This window comes from Urocitellus parryii, unplaced genomic scaffold, assembly GCF_045843805.1.
Source record: "Urocitellus parryii isolate mUroPar1 unplaced genomic scaffold, mUroPar1.hap1 Scaffold_591, whole genome shotgun sequence".
In the NCBI taxonomy this organism is placed as follows: domain Eukaryota; kingdom Metazoa; phylum Chordata; class Mammalia; order Rodentia; family Sciuridae; genus Urocitellus; species Urocitellus parryii.
In genome coordinates this window covers 63,359-90,903 of record NW_027554095.1, presented here as the reverse complement: position 1 = coordinate 90,903, position 27,545 = coordinate 63,359, and the positions used below count along the sequence as shown (strand labels likewise).

The 27,545-nt window shown below is 46.5% G+C and overlaps 1 protein-coding gene across 1 annotated transcript; it reads right to left on the bottom strand.

Moving 5' to 3' along the window:
* On the bottom strand, positions 1 to 27,545 carry LOC144252809 (ral guanine nucleotide dissociation stimulator-like). The gene is made up of 7 exons (XM_077794918.1): positions 26,632 to 27,545; positions 11,643 to 11,770; positions 2,646 to 2,833; positions 953 to 1,161; positions 363 to 478; positions 70 to 196; positions 1 to 23 (listed from the first exon to the last, which is right to left on the bottom strand). Exons 2-7 carry the CDS (start codon positions 11,676 to 11,678, stop codon positions 1 to 3), a joined length of 699 nt encoding a protein of 232 aa, XP_077651044.1. The 5' UTR covers positions 11,679 to 11,770; positions 26,632 to 27,545.

The following is a 27,545-nucleotide window of genomic DNA, read 5'->3' as shown; positions in this document are numbered from 1 at the left end:
CTAGGAGGACGTGAACAACGCGGCTGTCTTCCACCTGCTCGCTGGAGTGAAGCAGTGAGGAGCTGCTACTGGTGACTTTTCTCATGCAGCACTCATTGCTTTGGGTGGCCTGGGGCAATGATCCTGCAGCCACTGCAGAGCTGCTGCTCACAGCTGCTGGGGTCCTGGATGCCACTGCCACAGAAGGTTCCAAGAACTGTGGGGGATGACAACATCAGCAAAGCCCAGCAACTGCACCCCACCCAGCCTGGCAGTTGGCTCTGTGGGCATTCTACAACATCCATCCAGAACCTGAGGTTCTTGTCCCCTTGGAGGATGTGGAGTGGCACCAGGAGTAAAGACTGAAGAAGGTGGCTGTTTACCTCCTTTGGTTTGACCTTCAACGACTTGCTGGCATCTGTTTCTCGAAGAAGAAAGTCGTAATGCACTCCTCCAATCAGGCCGTGATAGACTTTCGCATCAGCAGGGACCCTCAGCTCTGGAAAGGCAGGGGCAGAGGCGTGGTAGGTGACACTCAAGGAATACACTACCCAACATCCCCCACAACTGAGAGCCTCTGCCAGCTCAGGTCTCACACACAGACCTGAGAGCCCCCGAATCCAGCTTCTGTTCCACCAAAGACTCCCCACTGATTAATCCCTGAGGACCCTCTATGCACAGGAGGTCCACTACAGGAACACCTTTCAAGGAAATAGCCCCTTGTACCCCAGTACCTCTTAGTTCACGTTGGACCCATCAAAGAGAAACAGCTAGACTTTGTATCTGGATTGGTCCCCAAAGACTCATGTGTTGAAGGTTTTCTCCCCACTGCAGCAATGATCACAGGTGGGTTTGGGGAAAAGCACTTGATGGTGGGTGCCTCCACCTTGACAGTGGACTCATCTACGCATACAGGGCTACACTAATTGGAGGGGTATGGTTTGGAGGTGTGTTGAGGTACTTAGGTACTCACCCCGGTCCGCCTGGCTCTCAGGCTCTGCCTGGCTTGATCTGCCATCTTCAACCTGGGCCAGCAGGTGGTGTGCTTGGTGCTCCAGGTTAAAGCCACTCAGGAGGAGCCACATGTACGGCAGCAGCTGCTGCAGACTCAGAGAGCCTGGAGGCTGATGGGAAGCCTCGGAGTAGAAGTTCACCCAGGTCCCCAGGAAGGAAGATGAGGCACTGTGGGGAGGCAGGTGTGGAGTCAGCAAAACCCTGGCCTTGCCTTCGCCACGGCCTCCAGAGCAAACCTCTGACCCTACCCTCCTGAACCGTCCCTGGTTCTGAACACACCAGTCCACCTCAGGCAAGACACAGTGGCTGTACAGGCAGGGTCAGGACAGGTCGCTACAGGCAAAGAACCTTCAACGAAGGAGCGCTAGATCCATGGTTTGACCAGCTCTCCCCTCCTCTGGGCAGGCCTGACACTCTTCTTCCTCTTGGCTACATGCTCTCCAACCTGGAATGCACCTTCTGGGAGTGTCTGTCCTCCTGCCCACTCTTCTCGGGGCTCAAGAGACACCTCCTCCCCTGGCGTGGGCTGCAATGCTACCTCATTCTCTGTGAGCTCTCACTGAGTTCCCCTGAGTAGCGGTGGACCTCTCTTTTCCCATGAGTGCAGACCACATCTCTGTGGCCCTGGGGGAGGACAGGGAGGTGTGGTGTGGGGGGATCCATTATCCCAGGGCCTTCCCCAGAGGACCCTGACTCCACCTACAACTCCCCGCCTTACCCCTCCTACTGTTGAAGCCCCACACCTTACACTGCAGGCAGAAAACTGAATTGGGCAGAGCAGTCTTTCCTCAGCCTTCCCAAGTCAAATCACCTTGCAGGTCCCTATTCTGGAAACAGGAGCCCACCCTCTTGACCCCAAGCCCATTCCATGTTGAAGTTGGTCCAAGGGTCCACCATAGTCACTGAAGAGGACAACGTGCAGTTATGCCTCATGGAGTCAGGGATGCAGTCCCATGGAGGATATGTACTCATGGCACCTGCGGTTTAGGCTGACCCCATGAAAAGGGACACAATGGCAATCATTTGCACCCCATTTTTCACTGAATTATGAAACGTGACTGGAAACGTGTCTTCACACAGTGGGTGCTTTCTCCATGTTCACCAGTGAATGAGCCCAAACTGCTGATTCCCACATATCTCTGGGTGTGGGAGCTGCCATGTCCAAAGCCCCTGTCCAGCTATGTCCCAGCTAGGACGCTCTGTCCCACTATGGAAACTAACATGTCTTTATTAACCCAAAAGTGCTTTTCCCAAGGCCCGAGTTTTGAGACGCCTCTGGCACAGATCTACGTTCTTCACAAAGCCAACATCACACCAGAAAGACCACCTGGCCTCACTGAGTCCACCTGGGAATGAGCTCAGTGCACACCATTGAGCTGTGGTGCCCAGTGTGTGGGGACTGCTCCATGGACCTCTGTGGATCAGCTGGAGTCAGGATGGTTTCTCTGCCTGAGAGGGGAAGTTCACTGCCCTTGCAAGGCTGTGGCAGGCACCTCCAGGACTCCTCCCATTCGGGGCTGACATTCCACTATGAGTGTGGTCCTCTATCTCATTAGGTATCACAAACCTTTGGGTCCCTGAGAGGCACATGGCAGCCCCAAGACAGAGGCATGAGGGGGCTACACACTTGGGCTTGGTGGTCTGGTGCTTACCTTGGGAACAAGAGATCCAGCACCTGCTGGGTGGGGATGAAATCCCAGGAGATTAACCCCATGTGGCTGCTGAACTGTAGGTTCCTCCCACAAATGACAGGCAGGAGCTCATTCCTAAGCTGGTCCTGCCTGTAAGGTTCAAGGCTCTGAACCCTGAAGGGCTCCTCCGTGTTCTGATCATTTTCACCCTGGGTTGGGACCAAGAATGGTGGGTTCAAAATGGAAATGGTGACAAACAGAAAAATGACTTGTGCCAATACACTAGAGTCAAAGCACAATGGGACAGTTCCCATCAGTACAAACACACACACACACACACACACACACACACACACACACACAGAGTCAGAATAGGAGTCCTGGGCCATTCATCAGGGATCAGACTAGAGGGCCTGCTGGGCTCACCTGCCCTGTGCTACTCACTGTTACTCTTGAGCTCCTCTGTGACAATCGCCAGAGGCTCTGGCGTCTAAGATGAAGCCTCACCCAGTGTATCCACAAAAGGGCTAGTTGGCCCCCCTGAGATTCCTGGGAGCCTGAGGCTCGGCATTGTCTGCAACCACAGGAGAACATCCTTCTCCCTCCAGTGGCTCCAACCAAGTGAGCTCGGATGGCTTGGTCAGTGAAGTGGGTGCCTGGATACCAGGGTTCCATGTTCTGTTGGATCCATTGTCAAGGCAATGATGTCATTTCCTGTGCCCATACCTGAGCCTCTTTTCACATAAGACCACTTTCAAAAGCCCTATGGGCTGCTGATTTCTCCTCCATGCCTACCCATCTCAGGTGCGCAGGTGTTCACCAACAACTACCCAAACATCCCCACCAGCATCTGCCCTGCTTGGTGCCACTAGAGTTCCAGCTTGGAGCCTTCAAAAATGCATTCACAACCAGTCCTTCCCTCTCAGCAGCTTTTGGACCCTGGTCCCATCATTGTGCAACTCATGGTGTGCCCAGTCTTTTCTGGAAAGTAGGGTAGCATCTAATCTCTAGGGTTTATTGTGTCTATTGGCCCCTAACACCCTCTATTCTCTCTGAAACCAGAGATGGGACTCACAGGTGGCTAAAGCACAAATGTACAGATGGGACAATCACAAGAAGGGGAGAGACAAAGAATGCACCCTAACTCAATCAGGCCTGTGTCCCACACAGGGACATGGCCAATGTCCGTCCCATCGTGGCTGCAGTTCCCTCTCTACACCATGGCAAGTTGGAGGGGACTGAGATGCAGAGGCTGCTCCCCTCTGCCATACAACTTCCCAAGGCTTCTCCTAAGATTTCAAAAGGGCCAAGTGTGTCTAGTGTTGGGGTCTCACAGAGACTCCGAGGTACCACAGCATCCTGCTGCCCAGAACCGGTTCACCCCTCACCTCAAGGGGGCTCAGCCTCTGGATTCATGGGAATTGAAGTGGGTACAGGTGATGGGATATCACCTCCAAGACTGAGTTATGCCAAGTCCATGACCCCTGTCTGCATCCCTGTCTCCAGCACCACTCCCCCCTCTCTCTTTCCTCCTCAGAGCAAACAAATCCATTTAGCAAGTGTGTCCTGTGATAAAGACATGACGGTCACCCATCCTCTCATTACAAAAACACTGAGGCTCAGCCAACATGGATCCTACCAGGAACACAGGCATAAACTCAGAGTCCGATCCTCCCAGCCGAGCCTCGGTGGAGCCTGGACTCCCAGCCTCCTGAGTCAAGGAAACAGAGGTGCCTAGCCGAGCCACCTTGGATGCAGCCGCACACAAACTGAACTCATCAATGCCCCTTGCTCTCAGTTGTGAGTAAGAGGGGAGGGTGTTTCACAACCCTGGACATCCAGTGCAGTCTCCAGGCTTTGGGGTGTGCCCTGGCCTCTCTCTATCTGCCCAGGCCCTCCAACCCACACTGGCCTCTTACCCAACCTCCTCCTAGGGCCAAACTCAATCCTGCCTCTCAATTTCTGCTGCCTTCCCCAACACACTGCTCCCCAAAATGAGCAGGGCTGGCTCTCGGTTATCATGCTGGTGCCAGCAGCAATGCCACCCCACTGACAGAATTCTGAGTCCCAACCTAGGCACTCCAGCTGTCTTTGCCACACCTGGCCTGTTTGGGCTCTGGCTCTTGCTCTTTTCTTTCACGTGCATGTGTTTTGAGGTTTTGAGTTTCTCCCACTGCAGAACTGCAGCTGTGGCAGGGTAGAGCTCATGAGGGTGACACTCTGAGCCACATCCAATCCCATCAGGACTGTTAACTGGGGTGATGCTGGAACACAGTGATGAGTGAACACATGGGAGGTGGTTGGACCCACCTTGCCTCTGAGTGGTTTCCTTTCAGGACAGGAATGTAGGGATGGGAGCCCCTGGCGCGGGATGCTTTGCACAAGGCGTGACCACGGGCTCTTTCCTGGCAAAAATGGCTCCACTCAGCATGGAGAGCACTGTCATTCCTGGTGGCTAACAACAGCCCTGGACCCCAGAAAGGAACCCACACTCAAGATTAACGTCTGAGTGTGCGTGTCCTTGAGGAAATGAGGTCTCCTGATCCCAGGTGCAAAGGGGTAAGTCCTCTAACTCCAGGGGCCATGAAGGGACATCTGAGTTTCCCTCGTCCTTCTTTCCCTCTCTGAACCCAGGGTGTCCTCACACTAACCACAGTTAGGACCCTGGCCTCATTCCCCAGTGAGGATCATTAGGCTCCATAAAGGACAGTCTCTAAGATGCTCAGTGGACCAACACCCTCTGCACAACCCATAACCCTATTCACCCAAGAGGCAAGAGGATTTCTATTCAGGAAAACCAGGACAGGGAGAGCCTTTCTCAAGGACACAAGGACATTAGTGAGTGAGGGAGTGATTAATGGATGGAGAACTATTTCCAACACCAACTTCCAGGAGCATATATGGCCCCCTGGAGAATTCTGCAGTGTGTTGGTGATTAAGGAGAACGTGTGAATCCAGGGGTCACTAGGTCCTCTCAGCCATAAGGAGGGAAACTGCCATAAAGGAACTAGGACAAGGGTGCGAGGAATGCTCACTGGGGGGAGATCGGAAGGAAGGAAAGTGTACTCATTAGAAAAGTGTCGCCTGAAAATTCTTAAGCCAGCCAAAAGTCGTGCGAACTTGTGTGGGAAAAGAGTCTTTGCACAGTGATGAAGCTAAGAGCTCACATGATGGAACACAGCATCAACTGGGACCAAATCCAATATCTGATATTCTTGTAGGAAGAGGAGAGTCTGGACCCAGATACCAGGGAGACTTGGGGATACCAGCTATGTGAGGTTGGAGCCAGGGCGGGATGCCCATATGGGAACCACAGATCGTGGGCAGCAATAGGAGAGTGGGCAAGGGCTGGGAGAGTTGGGGGGACAGTCCCCTAGGAACCTGTGAGGTGTTTTGGCAGTGAGACCGCCCAACACCTTGTGTGTTGAGCCCCTGGAGCTTGAGGGAAGGCCCTTCCTCTGTTGTTGGCCACCCAGTTGACAGAGTTTGGTTGTAGCAGGCCTAGGACCCAGCCGAAGGTCTGAGCATGTTGGCCATGCAGGGTGGATCTGGACCGCAGACACACTCTGATGACTGTAGGGTTTCAGCCATGCATCAACACAAGCACCAAGTCAGGCCAGGTGGGGAAAGGGCTAGGAACACACTCTGGGGGCTGGTGCCTATATTACTGGGAGCACTTCTGACCCCAATTCCCTGATCTGCTGCCAACACAAGCTACAGAGGAGGGTGGAGGGACACAGAGCATGGATCTTCCCCACTCAGTGGGCCCAGGCATGTACCATGGCCAGCAGCCTCGTGCCTTGCCCGGTGAGTCCTGAAGCGGCCCCCTCTTCCCATCCTGAGAGCTCTTCCCTTCCTCATGTGCTACTACCTTCCCACTGTCTCTGGAAATATCTACTTGCTGTGGTCCTCAGGCAGTTTATGATTTAAGTTAAAAAAAAAAAAAAAAACAGGTCTTGGTGCTCAAAAATATTTGATTTGCCCATCCTCATCCCCCAACCCCAATATTTTCATTATTTCCTCAACATATGAAATTTTACTAACAAAAAGTTAATTTTGAATTATACAAAGTTGATTCAAATAACATTGGTATACATAATCAATCACTGTACTTTCAATGTTTGTTCTCCTTTCCTGTTAGAAACTGCTCGGAAAAAAGAGAACAGAGGGGGCTGGGGATGTGGCTCAAGTGGTAACGTGTTCGACTGGCATGCGCGAGTCAGTGGGTTCGATCCTCAGCACCATATAAAATAAAATAAAGATATGTCCACTGAAAACTGAAAAAAAAAAAAAAAACAAACAGAACAGAGGACAGACTCATGGAAGTACTTGAACTGATAAGAAGCTCCCACTCAAGCTCAGCATTCAGTCCTGGACAGGGTAAGACCAGGTCACTTTGACATATGTTCCAAAGAGTCTACCAGACAGAATCCTCTGACTGATCCCTGACTGAGCCATAGGAACTGGCTAGAAAAGCCTTCACATCCTCAATACATTCTTCACTTCAGAATACTGGACAAGCATTGATATCCATCTCTCGTTACCTTGCTCCCCAGCCAACCATTCTTCAACAAATTCAAAGGAGCAACTCATGCAAGCACACAGAAAGGGATGTTCACTACACACATCCATGTGCGAAAAAGACAACTGGTATTCCTTGTTTGGGCTATTTCAAATGAAATCACTTCTGCATGACCTCCACAAACCAAAGGAAAATATTTTTGAAATTCCCACGTAGAAGACAAGATACACTTGCCAAGGAGGCAGTGCCAAGAATTTTGACACTCCAAATGTAGAGTGTGTGTTTAGGAGGCAGTCACAGTTTCCATGAGAGAGTCCCATGAAATCAATTAGGAAGATCCATGCTCTAGCCCTACCATGCAAGTGATGTGACTTGAAAGAGTCACTTAGTCTTAGTAACCATCATCACTAACAACTAAGTCAATGAATAAAGGTCCTCAGGTGTCAAGCTACAAAATGTGGGATGAGCATGGATGAGGATGGGTGGGAGAAGTCTCCAACTCTAACACAATTAGGGAAGGCTGTGCCTGTCCTCAAGTGGCTGGGGGGGCTTGGGATCCTGCCACAGAGGGGGATTCCAAACCTCACATCCCCTGACCCAGGCCAGAAGACCAGGTAGAGTCCAAGAATCCTGGGGTGGCCCAATGGCAATAAAGGTCAAAAGGAACTAGGGATCTGCCTGGTCCCTCAATCCCCTACTCTGAGCAGGGCTGCATGACGAGGCCAGAGGCCATCCACAGCAATCTGCCTTTACAGGAAAACAGGGACTGCAGGCTGCCTCTGGCTCACTGAATCAGGGTGGTGTTTTCATAAAGCAAGACCACTTCCTCACATTTGACCAGCAGCTCATGTGTTGACAGCACAATGACTGACTTGACTCAGGCCCTGATGAATGAAATAGAAAATTCATAGCAAACCCATCTTTAGCTCTTCCACATCATCAGGGGCTCTGATTCAATTCCGTCCAGAAAGGTGTCTGAAATGATTTCTAAACATGCTGGGGACTCACCTCTGTGTGGAACTTTTCAGGAAAAAGGGGATCAAATCTCATGAAGCAACTCTTCTCTCTTCTAGCCCATGGGCAATGCAAGGAACCTGCATGATACCAGAGGCTCACTTCTCTCTTCTCATGTCTTCTGGAAAGGATTCGTTAATGCTTCCTGCAAGGTGAAGCAGAAGCCTGCATTCCCAGCTGCACAGAAGTGTTTGAGGGCAGTGTCTCCCTTAAAACCCAAAAATAAAAAAAACAGGTCATTCAACAGGCACATGGATTAGAGTACATGTTCAATGATCCCTCCTCCCTGGAGCCTTCCACATGCCCATCTTCCACATTCACAGAGCAATGCTTGGCCATTCTCAAGACCAGGAGACCATGATGCTCATCACCAGGAAGTCAATAAGGAACATGAAGAGAGCAGCATGGATTGCAGAAGGTGGCACATCAAGGATCTTCAGCTCTGCTGCTAGAACACAAGAGCTTAACTTCAGTATTGACTTTTTGCCAACTACCAAGTACGATAGCAGTGTCAAGCCCAATATGCAGATATGCAAGTAGTAGGTGACACCCCGCATCCATTCACAAAAGTGGGCAACATCTGCATCAGAACAAGGAAGTATCTTACCCTTACTCATAAAAATCATCAGAAACAAAATAAAATGGATGCAAGACTTCTCATTTCACTATTAGGTAGCTGTTGGAATTCCCTATTAAATAATACCTCCTCCAAAATAAAAAGTATCTCAGACATGTGTCAACTATTCAATGGATGACATTTTAAAAACTATGGACTTTACTTAATATTTATGTATGCTATATCCCTGCCTAAGGCTCTATGAGAAAGGAGCACATAGAATTGGATCTTTGAAAATCTCACATTTGCTGATAAATATTACTGCTGATCTCAGGCATGGCGAAGTGAAAAGTGGGACTTTGGATATTCCAAGAATGCTATGTTGTGGGATTGGTGTCCCTGATTCATACATAGCATATGGTTTCTATGAAATCCAGTGAGGGAGCAGGAGTAACGAAGCTGATTGCACAGATGACCTCAGGGAATACTGACAGATAGGCCAAATGAAAAATATGTTCCAGCTAACCATTGGTATTTGGGCTTCTGATCCCAGTCCTGTTTTTAAAAAAGGTGCAGACAGGCAGTGTTCATTAAAAACTGTCTACCATGTAAAAGTGGGTAATTTAAATGGCATCTAGTTACACATCTGATAGAATGGTCTGGCAACATATGAATTTCATTCTAACAACAACAACAACAACAAAACATAGAAAATGAGACATAAAGATAAAACCTTGTCTTCACCAGGATGCCTAAAAATAGGTTTTATTTGGCTCATGCAAATAAATATCTTTCAATAGATTTTCTGATTTCCGAATGAATCCATTCAACTTCATACTGCACAGATCACAAGGTTTTCTTTACAGAATATTCTCTTCTTCTTCTTAAAGCCTCCCATAGAAAATGTCTCACAGGACATAGGAGGGGAATGACCCAAAGGATGAGAGAATGGCTGGAACCGTTCTCAAATGTGCCCATGTAGCCTAAAGTTTGAAGGCATCTAATTGTACTCTAAAACAAGTATGAACCTATTTGATCCATTATTAATAAATATCACCACTTTACCACTTGAACCAAATCACAGAAAATTGGAAACAGATGATCATTTGCTTTGATACCTTTACTTCTGTTTCATTACTCAGAGTCGATCAACTCTATACTTCAAGTGACACAGATTTATTACAGAATGCCTAAGATCCTAAGGATCTATTTTAGCTCAGCCCATGGTATTGCTTCATTATTTTATTATTTTGTAAGTAATAAAATATAACTTCATGTTGGATGATATATTCAAGCCATGAATATATCATCCAACATTGTTCTTCCCAAAATATTAGCCCAATTTCTGCGCGTGCTCACTTACTGTTTAGGAATTTTACTAATTGTCTGAAGGTTCTAGAGGACCTGTTAGACTCCTAATGGACAAACCATACAACATACTCCAGAGAACGGACGAGTGCCATAAGAAGAAAATAAGGTCAGCCTACAGCAATGGGCAGCTGCCTGCCCTCGGCTGGGAGGAGCCCTGGCCATGGCACCAGGGCTGCTGGGCAGCAGAAGCCTCCACAGCCCTGCAGGGAGCCTGGAGCACAGCTCTGCCTAACCATGCTCAGCCCTGGACAGATGCACATGAGTTCCCATCACAGGCTCGAGTGTGACAGTCCCAGGTGCATGCCTGTCATGCCAGCCACCAGGGAGGCTGAGGCAAGAGGAACGTTTGAGGTCAGCCTTGGCAACTTAGACCCCGAGGCAAAGGGGAAATACTTTTACAGGGGTCTCTGAGGGTGTAGCTCAGGTAGGTCACTTGCCTCACAGGCTCAAGGCCCTGGGTTCAATCCCCAGAACCCACGTACACACAAAAAGTGAACTTGGAATATTGTTTAAAATGATGGATCAGGTACACACAAGGACTTCAATATGACCTCTCAGAGGAGCTCAATTTGAGATCAGACTGAACAAAAGACCACCTGGACCATTGACTCAGTGTCTGAAACCCTCTGTGAGCATGGGAAGCACTGCTGGCAAGACACCAGAGGGCCAAAGCACTTGTGCCCCCTGCAGGGGTGTCTCTTGTCTACCGCCAAAGACTGTTCCCCTCCTGGGGCAGCTGAGAGCAAGCTGGGCCTTGGAGCAAGGACTAGTGCTTTAGATATAGACTATGCAAGCAAGGGGCAATGTCTTTAATAAAACTAAAATTAAAAAGTCACATTGAAAAAATTTTTAAAAGAAGAAAATAAGGTCAAGTAGAGGAAGCCCATTTTCACAGGAAAAAATCCCCCAGTGAAAAGCATCAGAATAGATACCAAGAAAAATACCAACAAAAACAGTGTGCTCCCACTATGTATCTACTCAACATGCAAAAGTTAGAAAGCTAGATAATACAATCCTGGCCACAGGTAGAGCTATGCAGAAGAGCCACCTGGCAGTGCTTAGTCAAAGAAGTAAACATGCACACTTTGACCTAGAAATTCCACCTGTGTGTAAACCAGGCGGTGCTTAAGCAGTTTCACAAGGGGACATGCACAGGGAAATTTATCCACAGGTTCTTATAGAGTTGTCTGTGCTTACAGGGAGTTGATGGTTGTCAAGATGCCCACAGCTGTGAAAGTCAAAAGCTAAAAAAATAATAGATGCCAACCTGGATATATTAATAGAAATCAATGAAAAACAATAGGTTGACACATGACAGTAAAATCCCTGAGTTCAAGTTCTTGCTAACCTACCTACCAACAATCATGCTTGGTCAAGACACTGACATACTTCAAGGCAAAAAAAGGGAGAATATATAATGTCGTTATTAGATTTCTTAAATGCAAAAAAGGAAATGGTAATATTTACCCAGCCATGACCTGTTATGCATAATATGTGAGATTATTGTGGACATGTTGGTGAATGATTATCTACTCAGATACGTTCCGTGACTCACCAAATGCAAAGGTCCATGAAGAATTACCGTCTCCATGAATTCATCATCAAAAGCCTTGAGTCAATAGGGGCTTCACAAAACGGCTTCCTGGCCAACTTGATGAGTGCGTCCTCAGACAATGCTTCCACCTGAAAGATGTCACCAACTTGTTCTCATTCACATCTCCACAGTGCCACAAAAAAGAAACAAAGTCTGATACTCTATTGAGTGAATCCTCAAGTGGACCAAACACCATACTTCCTTCCATATTTTAAAATTAACAAATGTAACTTCAACTCAATAACTTGCATTAGGCAACATGCAACCCTAACCTCTTACACGTACTCTTTTACACACTCACGTGTCCTAGGTTCTGATCTAACTGTCCATTGAGCAGTCAGAACACGTGCTACTTCACATTCCTTACAGGCGACCAACCCATTCACTGCTAAGCTGAAGACAAATCCCTGGTCACAGGAGAATGGAAGCATATCTCCCACAACAAAATGCATCAGGAAACATTGGGATTTTTAATAAAAACTCCGGGGACACCCTTTTGAAAATCACTTAACCCCTGAAAAGGCGCCTGCCATTCTCCTTGCTGTGGGGGGCGGCGTATTTGAGTCAATTTTTAAATACCTTTTCACAGTTGAGAACATCACTGCACACACCAAAATAACAACAATAATAATAATAATAATTATTATTATAAAAAAAATCACTGCAGAAGGGCATGGAGTAGGGAAGCAGCTCAGGAGAGCACACCGGGGAAGCAGAGAGAGAGCTCCCTTCACCAGGACAGAGTAGCAACCCCAGGGGCCTTCCCTAGAGACCCACCACCTCCAGCCACACCCTACTGCCTACAGTTACCACCCAGTTAGTCCCCACCAGGGGTTCAATGCACTAATTAGGTCAAGGCTCTCCTAACTAGCACTGTCTCACAAGGGAACTTTTGAGGGACACTAACAAACCATCACATCTGTGAGCTGCAAACATCTGTACCCTCACCCTTTCTCATAGGACATTTTCCCCAGCCATCAGCCCTCAGGCCTTCTGTAGTTTCACGGATTGGAAATCTCACTTTTAAATGGTGCTTCCAACTGAACACACTGCTCTACAGGGAGCCAGGTATTTCTGGTCCTATATACACTGGACAGAGAGATGTTGAGGTCCTACTAGGTGTCAGATACTGTTCAACATTCCGGGATACAGCACAGACCTGGCCTTGGCCTCCCAGAGTCTGTCATTTAGCTACTTGTTTATGTGTAGCCTGAGATTAAGGAAGCTTTGAGTGGGGAAGGTAGGGGTGTGTGTGTGTGTGTGTGTGTGTGTGTGTGAAGATTGTCACCATTCACAGATTACATTTAACTAATTAGTGTTGGGAGCATCAAAGGCAAATGAAACAAAATCTCTTCCCCAGGGCAAAAGAGGGGAGATAGGGTGCATACTCAAATTTTAGTAATTTCATAGGTTACTTCTGATACACTGGTATAATTTTCCCCGGGTCTCTAATTCTACCCCTCATAAAAGAAGTCTGTATTTGTTATAGAGGGGTTTTTAAATAATATATAATGGAAAACATCAAAAGATAATGCCTTGCTTAAGAAAACAGCAGGCATACTTAATGACCATTATATAACATTGGGGTTTTTAAAGTCAGCATCCTGTTTTATACACAGCCTACTGCTAAGAATTACACTTCACACCTGGTGTGGTGGTGCAAAAAATATGTGGTTGGCCATTATTTTTCACATCCAATGGACTGTCTTTTTACTGTATTGATGTTATCTTTTTATGAGCAAAACTTCAGTTTTCATGAAGTCCAATATATTTATTTTTTTCTAGTTGCCTGTGCTTTTGGCATTTTATCAAAAAAAAAAAAAAATCATTGTTAACTCCAGTGTCCTGAATCTACTGCCCTATGTTTTCTTTTGTAGGTGTTGTATCAGGTAAGAGTTCAACTTCATTCTTTTGCATGTGTATGTCCAGTTTTCCCCAAAATGATTTGCTGACAAGACTGTTCTTTTCCTCATTGAATGGTCTTGTGTCCCTTATCAAGAGTCATTTGACCATATACACAAGGGCTTACTTCTGGGCATTCTATTCTGTCCCATTGATCTCTTTCTGTCAACACCACACTGTTTTGATTGTGCTAGCTCTGTAGTAGGTTTTGAAATCAGGGAGTTTGAGTCCTTCTAATTGTTTCTCGTTTTCATAATAGGATTGGCTACTTGGATTCCCTTGATATTCCATAAGAATTTTAGGATGGGTTTTTCTTTTTCTGCAAAAATTGTCATTGGGAGCTGGGATTGTAGCTCAGTGGTAGAGTGATTACCTAGCATGTGAGAGGCACTGGGTTGTATTTTTTTTTTCCTCAGCATCACATATAAATAAATAAATGTCCATTGACAACTTAAAAAATATTTTTTAAAATTGTCATTGGTGGGCTAGGGTTGTGGCTCAGTGGTAGAGCACTTGCCTAGCATGTGCGAGGCACTGAGTTCAGCACCACATATAAATAAATGAATAAAATAAAGTTCCATCAACATCTAAAATTTTTTTTAAACTGTCATTTGTATTTTTTTAGGGATCAAATTGTAGATTTGGGGTGGTATTGACATCATAATATTAAGTCTTCCAATTCATGAAAATGGGATGCTTCCACAAATTTATATGTTCTTCAATATCTTTCAACAGTGCTTTATCATTATCATTACACTATCATCTTCCACTTCCTTGGTTAATTTCAAAGTGCTATTTTATTTTTTGTTGATGTTATTGAAAATGGTATTATCTTTATAATTTTCTTTTCAGATTAATTAGTAGTAGTACATAGAAATGCAGCGAATTTGTTATGGTTTGGGTACGTGGCATCCCTCAAAAGCTCACATGTGAGATAATGTAGGGGTAAGGTGATTAGATTATGAGAGTTGTAACCTAATCAGTGGATTAAGACACTGAAATGGATTAACTGGGTGGTAACTAAAGGCAGGTGTGGTGTGGCTGGAGGAAGTAGGACTCTGGGGTCATGACTTTGAGGTTTCTGTTTTGTCCCTGGTTAGTGGAGCTCTCTTTGCTTATTGGTGGCCATGCCCTGAGCTGCACTCCTCTGCCACACCCTTCTGCCATGATGTTCTGCCTCACCCCCCGCCCAGAGCTATGCAGTCGGCCAACCTGGACTGAACCTCTGAAATCCTGAGCCAAAATAAACTTTTCCTCCTCTAAATCGGTCTTGTCAGGTATTTTGGTCACAGTAAGGAAAAGCTAACTAAAACAATTTTGGTGTGTTTTCTCGGGATCCTGCCACTTTGAAACTTCTTTTATTAGTTCTCATAAAACCAACTATGTGTTTGTGTGTACTCTTTAGAGTTTTAGATGATGTGTGATCCTATCATCTTAAAGACCATTTGATTTGTTCTATCCAATTTATGTGCTTTTGTTTTTTTAATTTTTTTTTTTTTTTTAGTTCTTGATAGACCTTTATGTATTTATTTATTTTTATATGGTGCTGAGAATCCAACACAGTGCCTCACGCATGCCAGGCAAGTGCGCTACTGCTGAGCTCCAGCCCCAGCACCGTGCCTTTGATCTTTCCCCTTGCCAAATGACTCCATCAGGGACTCCCAGGGCTCTGGGAATTACAAGTGGCCATCCTCATCCTACTCCTCATCTCAGAGGAAAAGCTTTCTGTCTTCAGGGGTGGCTCACAACCAGGCCTCTCCCCTTGGCTCATCAATGGCCACCTTCCTGCCACCTGTTCACAGGGTCATACGCTGTGCTCACACACTCCTGGTGTCTCTTGTGTGACCAATTCCTTCTCCTTATAAAGACTCTAGGCATCCTGGACGAGGGTGGCTCCCCAGTGACCCCACTTTGACGTAGAAGCTTTATCTCCAGATAGCTCCCATTCTGAGGCTCTGGGCTCAAGATTTCAACCTGTGAATCTGGGAGAACAGACTCAGCCCATGAGAGCAGATGGAGGAAAGGGGTGGGAAGAGGGCTTGCCCAAAGCTCCAAGGGGAAACATGATGGCAGAAACCAGATTTTCTCCTGGAAAGAAATCCAGCCACCACGAACGAACGTCAAATTCCTCTTCTCCCATCACCCCCTGGCCCAGACTCTCCCCAGAGGTGGCTCTGGTCATCTGTTTGTTAGGGAGTCACCCGTGGTCCCCTACCTCCCAGAAGAGAGGATCACCTCAGCTACTGTCCCTAAAGCCAAGTGATGGCTGCGGTTTCCACACTGTGTGGATCTGGAGAGATGCACAGTGCCGCTGGACCAGCCTATGTTCAGGGCTCTGTGTCCCACAAGCTGAAACACGTGGTCCAGGGTCTTCTTTCCACCCACAGGTCCTAAGAACTTGCAGGTCCTTATTCACTGTGGCCACAGACTTCCTGCCAATGGCCATTTCATTGTACATGTCTTATAATTTAACACAACATTGAAATGAATTTCCTTCTGGGAGCTTCCCAGGGCATGTACCAAGACCTAAATTTCTGAGTTGTAGGCAGCATAGCATTCGTGCATTTTCATGGATAATGTTAAATGTGCCTCCAAAGTGTATGAAAAAAGCTTATCTTCCTATCCCCTTCCCAGCACATATTATCAACATCCTTAGATTTTGTAAATAAATGAATAAAATAAAATACGTCATTTGAACTTGTGATCATCTGCTTGCCAGCTGTGTTCCAGCGACCTCGGCCCGTGCAAAATCCTCATCTGTGTTTCTCCTCGAGCCTCCTGTTCTACTGGGTTGCCATTTCCTCCCAATCGGTCCCTCTGTTTTGACAATGTTTGGGGCATATTTCGTTGGAGAGTAGTTTCTAATGTGGATGGTCAATTGAACCATCTTGACAGCTTTGGGTTTTGAGGATTGAAGCCAACCCTCCCCATTTCTAGGCCACAGCCTCTTCTAGATTTCTACCAGTATTCCAGTAAATATTTCTTTTGATTTGGTTGATCTCTGTGTCTGGGTTCTAGACTTAGGTCCTGCACTTGCTAGCAGGGACATTGTGCTTTCTGGTTTGTTGTGTTGGCTTCTTGGGGACACTGTGAGGATCAGGTAGGCAAGGCAGGTAGAGTGGCTGGCCCAGAGCATGGCCCAGAGGGAGCGTTTGATCAACATTATTTGTAAAATGTCCGCAGTCAATTATCACACCCGGCATGAAAGGCCATCATAATAATCATCATTATTAAAATATCAGTCACAATAATTTTTTCTACTTCCATGGTGTAACTGTATTATATTCTCAATGAGTGAGCTCACAGGCAGGTTTCTTTCCATGCCTGCTTCTGTCACTTAGCCTGGAAGCCCCTGAAATAGTTTGCACTTCAGGACTAGAAGCTCTTTTTTTTTTTTCCTCTTTATTTTTTTTAATGATTTTTAAAATTTATTTATTGGAGGCTATTTTACAATACACTTTTAACTGGCCATTGGCCTCCTGATGGTACTCCATGCGTCATCGGAGCCTGGCTTGCATCTGCCAGTCACCATCCTCTGGGATGAGCCAGATGCTCAATCACATCCCGGGGAGTGCAGATGGCTTTGCTAAGTCCTGTCCCTCCTGGGCCTGCAGTGTTGGGTCAGCCCTCACAATGGAAAAGAGGTGTTGATGAGTAGGCACACATGTCCTGCTCCCTCCTGGGGTGGGAGGAAAGTTCTGAGGTTTCCAGGCAACCCAAGTGTACTCTGGAAAGCACCATTTATTACCCAGAGGAAGTACCTGCCTCCTCCTTGTTTACAGATTTTTTCAGGAATGTGTGTGATTTCTATCAGATGTTCAGGCTTCTCCTGGAGAGATTCCAAGGTTTTCCTCTTCTAAGCTGATTCTCCAGCTAATGACTCCAACATAATTCTGTCCAGTCAGTCGTGCGGCCATTGTTGTGGCAGCCCTCTGGTCACTTGAACCCCTTCATGCAATGATTTTTTTTTTTCTAGGAGAAAGATGGAAAGAATATCCAGGACCTGGTGGCCCAGGCAGGGTCCCTTCTCTGGAAGGCAACCTCAGGGTGGGGCTACAATTTCCACGTCTGATCAGTCCTGGCGACTGTGCCTGCTTATTGCTTAGTGGGAAGATGCAGCTTCAGGTCCTGACAGACGATGGCAGACCTGTGGGTTCTGCTTAAGGGGTAGAACCAAGCCCCCCAAATGCCCCATGCCCACCTGTCAGGCCCTCAGAGACTGCTGTGCATTCCAGCCAAAGCTCTCTGCAGCCTGCTCAGGGACCAATGAGCCACTGTTTAGAGTCCAGGACATTCTGGCTAGGGAGAAACCGCACACTGGCCGAGAGATGGCCAGCGATGAGCAGCCCTTTAACGGGTCTCCACGTCTTGGTGTCTTGACACGTATCTTCCACACCAAAGAAATTAGAGTGAGGCTTCCTCCAGAAAAGGTGCAATGTCCAACTGTCGCAGCTTCCAAGTAGAAATGCTGCAGCATGCTTTCAATTGCCAAATGTGTTTGGGGTTTGGCTTTTGGATGCATTCGTGAGATCAACATGTAGATTTCTTGTGTGTGTTTCCTGGGCAAAATAATACAAGCCCCAGAGAGTTTTATCCCATTGCCCAGAGATGGACAAGCACTCTGCTTTTCTAAAAAGCTTTTAGAGGGTGCTTGCAGACAGCCAGATTGGGACTCAGTGACTCATTCTCACCCTCGTTGTGCTGGTGATGGAAGGTTTATGGAAGGTCTTGAGGATGACATGGACATATGTGGTCCTCTAGTGCCAGCTCTGCCTTAGTGGGGTGGGGGGTGTTAGCCTCTGTGCACACTGCCATGTTCAGCTCTCCCTGCGGAGCCAGGGCAAGGGGGACTCTCTGCTTTAAGAACCCATGGCTTCCATGCTGAAGGCTCCTGAGACCCAATCTGAGCCAAGTATCCCTTTTTTTCAAGTGCCAGTATCCCTTTTTTTCCTCTTTGGGGCTTGACCCCACGGCTTCACTGTCTGTGTTCTTTTGTTTGTTTGTTTATTCATTCATTCATTCATTCTGGGGATGGAATCAGGGGGGCTTTACTACTGAGCCACATCCCAGTCCCCATGTTTTATTTTTTATTTTGAGACAGGGCCTCGAGTTTGCTTAGGGACTCACTAAGTTGCGAGACTGGCCTCAAACTTATAGTCCTGCCTCAGCCTCCCAAGTCCCTGGGATTACAGGCGTGCACCCCCACACCTGGAGCCTGTATCCTCTTTATTGCTACTAGGAAGCCCTGGCCATGCACCATCTTGGGAACACATAGGTCATTAGATGTGTGTGGGCAAAGCCCTGCACTTTCCGGAACCATCTCGAATCCCCTGCTCTGCCCCATTCTCCCGGGAGGGGTGGGGGTGACTCTGTTTGGTCCTGAGTAAACGCAGGGCCTGAGAAAGGACACTGCATCTCAGGCACACTCCAGGGCCATTTGTTCCGGCTCCTGCAAGACAACATCCTGTTTTGCTAGAAACTCTATCGACAGAGGCTTGGAACTCCTGTTGTTCATTCTCTGAAGTTCTGCCATTTCTTCTCAGATGGCTCCATCTCCAAATCTTTCAACCCCCTCCCCTGCTCCAGGACTTTGAAGTGGTTTCTTTGGAAGCTTCTGCACAGGGATAAGGACAAGCCATTCCTCACATGATTCTTCAACAGGAGGAAGAGAGGGACCAGAGGGGCCACAGGGAGCAACCTCCTGCTCTGTTCCAGGCAGCCACTTCCAGGCTGGGGCTGCAGCCTGGGGCTGTCAGGACGGCTCTGGCTAGGGGGGAAGCCCTCCCCAAGCCTGGGTCACAGCCTCCCGTGCTCCAGGGCAGCTGGTGAGCACTGGTGGAGAGTGGAGGGGAAGGCTTGCCCCCCAGGAGTCGGGTCTGGACAGCATTCAGGTGGGAAGAGACCACTGGTCACCAAGGGGATGTGAAGCAGGGGTGACCCAGGGCAGCCATGGGATCTCCTCTAAAGACCACTGTGGTCCCAGCAGTACAAAGGGACTGAGTGACATTATTACTCTTCCCTGTTTTAAGGACAGAGGTATGGAAGGGATTCCTGAGAGTCACAGAAAACATGGCTCACAGGTTTCAGTTTGCCATCAAGGAGTGACCTTGGCCGCACTGGTGGCAATTCCCCGGACCCTTGATGAGCCCCTGGCATCCTCCCAGTGAGTCCTCCCAGGCCCAGTCTCAGGGGCAGACAGCTGCCCTAACTGCTCTCCCTGGACCTGAGGATGACATGGGGTTTTGAAATCCTTTTGGTTGCCGCACTGGGCATTGAACCCAGGGCCTTGCACATGCTAGGCAAGTGCTCTACCACGGAGCTCACCCAGCCCTGAGGGTGACAGGTTTGGAGAGCATTGGCTAACTGAGACTTGGTGAGGTAAATCCCCATAGTCCTACAGTCAGCACCTTTCTCTACCAGCTGCGTTTGCAGGGTTAAGATCTTAGCCTGAGTTTTCCCTTATTTCTTTCTCTCTCTCTCTCTCTCTCTCTCTCTCTCTCCCCCTTGGTATTTTGGTACAAGGGGTTGAACCATGGGGTGCTTTTCCACTGAGCCACATCCCCAGCCCTTTTTAAAATATTTCATTAGAGACAGAGTCTCACTGAGTTGCTCAGAGCCTCACTAAATGGCTAAGGTTGGCTTCAAACAGGCCATCCTCCAGCCTTAGCCTCAGCCTCCAGCGTTGCTGGGATTACAGGCATGCACCACTGCCCCCCAGCTCTGCACTATTCTTAATCAGAGAACCTGTGGGGCTATGTTTACTAGGTATGAATTGAGTTGCCCTCCAGAGAAAAGAAAAAGTAACAAAGCACTGCTGTGTGGGCAAATCAGGGATGACCCCAGGACAGGGTCAGCTTTCTCTCCAAGGAAACCCCACTGCCAAAAATGAGCCTCTTGGCTAACGCAGTGGTGCACTCCTGTAATCCCTGCACCTCGGGAGGCTCAGGCAGGAGGATCAAAACTTCAAAACCAGCTTCAGCAATGGCAAGGCACTAAGCAACTCAGCGAGACCCTGACTCTAAATAAAATACAAAATTGGGCTGGGGATGTGGCTCAGTGGTCAAGCACCACTGAGACTAAACACCGGTACCTCCCCCACCCCCCCAAAAAGAGACTCTGTTAAGGACTTCCATGTTGGCTGAGGCAGCTGCCTGCAGTGGGTGTCCTGCAGAATGCAGTCAATCTCCCCAGGCCTGGGCTGTGGGGAGGCTTGGCCTGGTGACCAGGGGTTAGCCCCCAGCTAATGATCACTTGGTATTGTGGTTTGGATGTCAAATGTCCCCATTGCCCATGTGCTAAAGGCTTGGTCACCAGCCTGTGGCCCTTGGGACATAATGGAACCTTTAGGAGGTGGGGCCTAGTGGACGGAATGAGGTCATTAGGGGTGTGACCTTGAGGGGATATTGGGACCCAGCCCAGTCCTACCCCTACCCCCTACCCCCACCCCACTTCCCAGAGGTGAGCAGCCTCCTCTGTCACAAGCTCTAGCTGCCAGGATGTCCTACTGTGCTGCCACAGGCCCAAAGCAACAGGGCTAAAATCCCATGGACTGAGACCTATACAGCCATGAGCCAAAAGAAACCCTGTTTCCTTTTAAGGGGATTCTCTCAGATGCTTTGTCACAGCAACAGAAAGCTGACAGCACCCTTGGTCTGTGCCCTTGCTTTATAGATGGGGATGCTGAGGGCCCACAGGAAGCCGAGCAGCCCCAGTCACATGGTCCTGTAAAAACAACTATTATCCATTCATTCACTGACTACATGGCAGGAGCTGGACTCCAGATCTCAGTGTTTGAAAAAGTTGTGTTTCCTTCCTGCCCCTTAATCCCTCGCTCTCTCTTTGTGTATGCATCCAAGAAGGACCTTCAGGAGATTGCAATGCCACCGAGTCATCCTAGCCAACTTTAGACTTGAACATGAAGTTCATGGGATTGGGCAAAAGGGGAGAGTGGGGAAGGCTTATGGGGGCTAGCAAAGATGGTGAAATCAGATGGACATCATTACCCTAGGTACATATATGACTGCACAAATGGTGCCTCTCTACAACGTGTACAACCAGAAAATTGAAATGTTGCACTCCGTTTTTGGTACGGTGAATTGAAATGCATTCTGCTATCATGTACAACTAAGTAGAACAAATAAAAATAATAATAAAAAAAGAAATAAGAAAAGAAATTTTACTTGTGCAAATTTTTTCTATATACTTCTAAAGGATAAAGACTTACAATAGGTAGCTACAGTACCAACATCACATGCACACTGACTGTTCCTTAGTGTTGCTCACAGCCATCTCATGATTCTAGTGAGTGGCCATGGGTCTGACCAACAGTGGGGGTCTGAACGGAGTCTCACGAGATACACAGGCTCTGAGCACAAGGACCAGGAGAGGGTTCTGGGACATGTGACTGTCTGCCTGTGGTGCCCCGGTGACTAACACAGAGCTCATCATCATCTACTGAGTGACAACAAGGAAAAAAATTCACCCACATGATGGCCTAACCAATAGCAAAAGCATCAAAGAAAAATCCAAACTATGAAAAGCGAAAGAACTGGCCCAGCCTGTGCCTCTCCCCAGCTCCCAGTTTGGGCTCCTACAACATTTCACGCACTTCTCCCTCCAACTGCCAACAGAACACCTGCATGAACAACCAGCCATGAAGAAAGCCAGAGACCTGCTCACCTGTTCTGAGGCAATCTGGAGACATTACATTTGGATGTATTTACGAAACCCAAGTTTAGACGCATAACATTATCTATATAAATCTCTAATATAATGATATATATACTCAATTTTTAAAATTAAGTATGCTCTATATTTACAAGAGGCAAATGGTTTTGGACACTTGTGGAAAGATTCAAATGCCCAGACAGATGGGGAAAAAATACATTGCTATAGAGTAAAACTATGATATCAATGGAACTTCTGAGTGGAATTTAGATTTTAATGAACCAGGAAAATAAAACCAACAATTTTTCAATTTGTAAATGCTGAATCCCAAGAAATGAGGTTCATCACAAGTTGCAAAAATGCTTCCATTATTTGCTGCCATCAGTTAGGGAAATATATAACCTTCAAAAGGAGGCTTTCTAAGCAAAACACAAGCCAGAAGTGATCTAGGACTGATAAATTTGCTATATTAAGGTTTAAAACTTCTGTGGATTTTAAAACTTTAGTGTGAAAAAAAAATTAAGAACAAAGTCAAAATATCTGATAGACAGAAGGCTCATGTCCTTAACTGACAAGAAGCTTATCCCAATCAAAAAAGAAAATAAACCACCCAATTAAAAAATGGGCAAAACACCCGAACTGACAGATGTCCAAAGTGAAAGCGCAATGGTCAATGAACATGAAAATGGAGTCCGCACTCTCCTAACTTAGAAAGCGCAGGTGAAACTAGGAGAGATGTCTCAGGGACCAGATGACAATCAGTAAAGTCTGAGAATACACAGGGCAAGGATGGGGTGGCACAGAGGGACATAAACTGCGGCAACCTTTGAGGAGGTGATCTGGCAATGTTTGACATTTACACCTAGTGCAGCAGCAATTTCAAGATATTTCAAGCAATTTCAAGACATTTCCCCTATTGCCATACTTGCAAAAGTTCAACAATCTATGTACAAAAAGTTCAGTTTTTTTAAGTAAATGATACAAATTTGCAAACAAAAATATTCAGCAATAGGGAGCAGGTAACAAAAATCAGGTCTGTGCATACGCGGGGACACTAGGCAACCAGTACCGGAACAGAGGGGAATCTGCTGTGCTAACCCAGGATCACTGAGGGCAAAACCAAGCAAGAAGGGCAAGGTGCGAACTCACGGCTGTAACATGATGTCTTGGTGAAGCTTTTTACAAGGTTAAGGGTGATAACTGGACACAAAATTACTGAAAAGATATTTTTGGAAAGAGACAACAGTAACTGCTAATCATGATTTCTTACACCAACGCACTATCATGTGTATTACTTTTGCTTTGAAAGTGTCAGTATGAAGCAACTGATGGTTTTTCTGTTCTATTTGAATATATATCACAAACTAGATGTTCACTAGGGAAACTTGAAACAAAAGTCTAAAGAAGAAAATTTAAATGACTGGCAAACCTACTAATCCACATAAACACTTAACAGTGTATAGTGTTCTAAATTTTTCTTAACATACAAATGACTTTAAAAAAATCAACTTTACTGACACATTAATTACTGACACAGTAATTATGTAAGTGATTTTTCACAAGCTAGAGAATATTACATTGGACAGCTATCCTGTTTTTGTAACTGGGCCAGATTGGACTTGCTCTTCTAATTTTTCACTATTATACACAATACAACGGTGACTTAACCCTTTTAAATACCCACTGTCCTCAGATGTAGGTCTTGGAGCTCTTCTTTTTTTACCCTGAGAAGCCTTGTGGTTTACCACAAGGTTTCTGAGCCCAGACCTCTAGACGCTCAGTGAGGGGGAAAGTAGGCCAGCAGCAGGGCCCCGGGCTCCCAGCGGGGCAGCCAAGCCTCTGCACACCACCACCTCCATGTCCAGAGTCACCCCACTCACCTGCAGCTCCCTGCCCATCCCCCACAGCCACCAGGACACGGACCCATCTCTTCCTTCCCTCTTTGGCTGTCATATTAAATACATTTCTTACCTAAACGACAAAATGGCTCACCAATAGAATAGCTAAAGAAAACTCTGAGGTAGAGGACGAGGACCTGCTGGCTCAGCCACACAGGCTTGGTGAGGGGCCCAGCACCTCCAGTCTGTAGGCACAGAAGCAAACTCCCCAAATGAAACCTCCCTCCGGAGCATTTCCTCAAGAACAGCATGGAAATAAGACTTTCTCCTCCTATTTCACAAGGTTATTAGGAGAGTTAACTGAGATCACCTTGAAAAGAATTTGTAACTATGTACCTCAATATACCCCATCGTAATCAATGTACCACAGGAAAGAAAACACTGTGGGTTGAACTTTGAAATAGTTTAACGCTGACTGTAAGACACATTCCAGGGTCAGAGACACTAAAGTGTCTTAGAAATGGTGAAATACAACATAAGAAGTTACTTGGCTGGACTGGCTTGCTACCTTAAGGATGAGGCTGAAACGAGGATACAAACTTTGGAAATACCTGCTGATTATGAACTTCAGGGAAATCTCCAATTTTTTCGGCCTCTTTTAAAGGCCAGGAACTATAAAAGTATCAACTAAATTGCTTCAAAGCTAGCTGACTCTGGCTCATGGTGGCCCCTTTCTTAGGAAATGGCGTTGAAGGAAAAGGGAGGCTGAGTCCATTCTTGTGGATGATCTAATAGGAAACAACCAACATATGAAAGACTCTTTCAATGGGATCAACTTTCCAAAGCTATGAACTGGGCTGGGTGCAGTGGGGGAGGCTGAGGCAGGAGGAGGGCAAGTTCAAGGACAGCCTGGGTAACTTAGCAAGACCCTTCTCAAAATAAAAAAATAAGAATGGCTGGGGATGTGGCTCAGTGGCAGAGTGCTTGCCCAGCATGCACAAGGCCCTGAGTTCAATACATTGTGTTGGCTGGGGGGAGGGGGGGAATAATACACAATGGGATGCCAACATAAAATGCTTCTAAACATACTTTAAATTCCATGATATAACTGATATTTAAGAAACAATATACATATTCAGAGAGGCTTTGTCACAAATTTGATATATTGATTGTTCACTTTTTTTTTTTTTTTTTTTAGGGTAATGGGGACTGAACTCACGGACCCTCAAACCACTGAGCCACATCGCCAGCCCTATTTTTTATTTTATTTAGAGACAGGGTCTCACTGAGTTGCTTAGAGCCTCACTTTTGCTGAGGCTGGCTTTGAACTCAAAATCCTCCTGACTCTGCTCCCGGACCCCCTGGGATTACAGGCTGCACCAAGGTGCCCCACAAGGTAACAGTTTTAATCATTCATTTAAATTAAAAAGAGGCAATAAAATTCTATGGAACTTATGATTCACAAGATAAAACTGAAATTTTGTATTATTATTCATTGTATTATTATTCAATTTATCAATTTAAGTGATAATATTTTTGTTTTTTTAATTTTTACGTTTATCAGAAATTTTTTTATTGTATTGCTTTTGTTTTCTTTATATAGGTCCTGCAGTGGCTCAATTTTATTTGACTGTTACACTGTGAATATTTTCCTACATTCATAAATATTATTCACAACTATGATTTTTTAATGTCTACCCGTTGAATTAAGTTCTTTATTAACATGCATTTTACTATTTTAATTTCAAGTAAAGACTATTGAACTTCAAAGGCTACTTAGATTTACTATTATTTCAACTCTTTCTGACACTTTCTGGAGGGACAATGAGGTTAACTTATACACCTGTTAATTACACTTATGTGAGTGAAGTTCATGTTTGAAACAGATGTGTGCATGTGCACACACACCGCATGCACAATCCATTGTAGCATCCACGCTAATAGACTGAACTCTTTCTATTTTTTGCAGTGCTGGGGATTGAACTCGGGGCCTTGTGCAAGCTGGACCAATGCTCTACCACTGAGCCACAGCCCCAACCCAAGTTCTTTCTTAATCATGCAAGTTACACCACTTACTAAATGGGACCCATGGCATTTAAGTGAGGACTCTACAACAGGGCACAGTTTCAACAAGTACAAGGTTACATCCTCTTCAGTAAGTTTTGAAAACCCATGAGTTTCTGTGTCTTGGAGATCTAGAATTTCAAAAGCCATTTCCTCATTGTCCTAGGGGCAAAGTTGCAACATATGCAGTCAAGGGGGAGAAATAAAGAATGTCCCTTCACTTCTGCCCTTTTCAATGCTTTATTCACTAGAATCACTCAATAAAATTTCACTCTATAGGTTCTTAATCAAGAAGACGACCATCCTTCATGCTATGCACTGTAATAGACATAATCAATTCACAGCAAACTATTCTAGATTAATTCTAAGCACTGCAAACACACTTAATCATGACAGGCTAATGACAGACATTCCCTCTGCAGGCTAAGTTCAAAAGTCTCAAGCCTTAGGCTTTATGTCCAGCAGACATACACACTCACTCAGACCGCGGTGATCAGGTCAGGAACCAAGGCAGGCTTCTCCTGGAATGGAGCTGATGGCCAGCTGAGGAGAGGGTCACAGGGAGAAGTTGCGGCTCTCACCAGGGTCAAGATGTGGCTGTAGAGTTGGAGAGCGGTAAGGATCAGGCACAAGATGACAAGTGATGAGATGTCAGTCCAGGTCCTCATCAGACACTCCAGCTTGGGTGCATCCTTGTTTTGGCTGGCTGAATGTCTGTTCATTTGTTTGCTCTATTATTTATACTAAATTTGGGGACTTTTGACCCCCCTTTCAATCCTTATCAGTTACCACCAGATTTCTCAGTGACAACATTCACCCTGGGGTTAAAACATCTGGTCTGGTGGTCCCTCCCTGATTTTCTCGTCTTTCCCTCTTTTCAGGGGAGAACAGCCTGACAGAGGCTTCTCTCTGTTTCTCAGGATGGGGAGAAGTGACTTGATTGTGTCTGAGGCCATCCTGGAGGGCTCCCTTAGGCATGCCAGGTGAGACTGCAGGTTTCAAACTGAAGTTTTTAAAATGGGGTGGCTTAAGCTCAGGCCTAAGGCCATCCTCACACTCCTGAAATAGCAAAGCACACTGGCTTCCACAGAGGTCTCCCACTGTAGCCCAGCTCAGCAGGACTCAGGAGCAGCCACCTCATAAGTCCACATAACTGAGGACAAGGAGGGCTGGTGGAGAGTCAGAGGCAGATGTGGGTCAACAGTGCAGGTGTGCGAGGATGAGGGGCACGCTCGAACAAGAAGAGTTGGAGAAGAGCCTTTTTCGAGCAGGGAAAAGATGATCAGAAATAAAATTCCCAAGGCCTCTGGGTCTAAAATACTCCTCTAAGGGTCAAAGTCAACTCAGAAAAAAATGAGGCTGTGGGCATGAGGGGGAGAGACCAGCGGGCCCA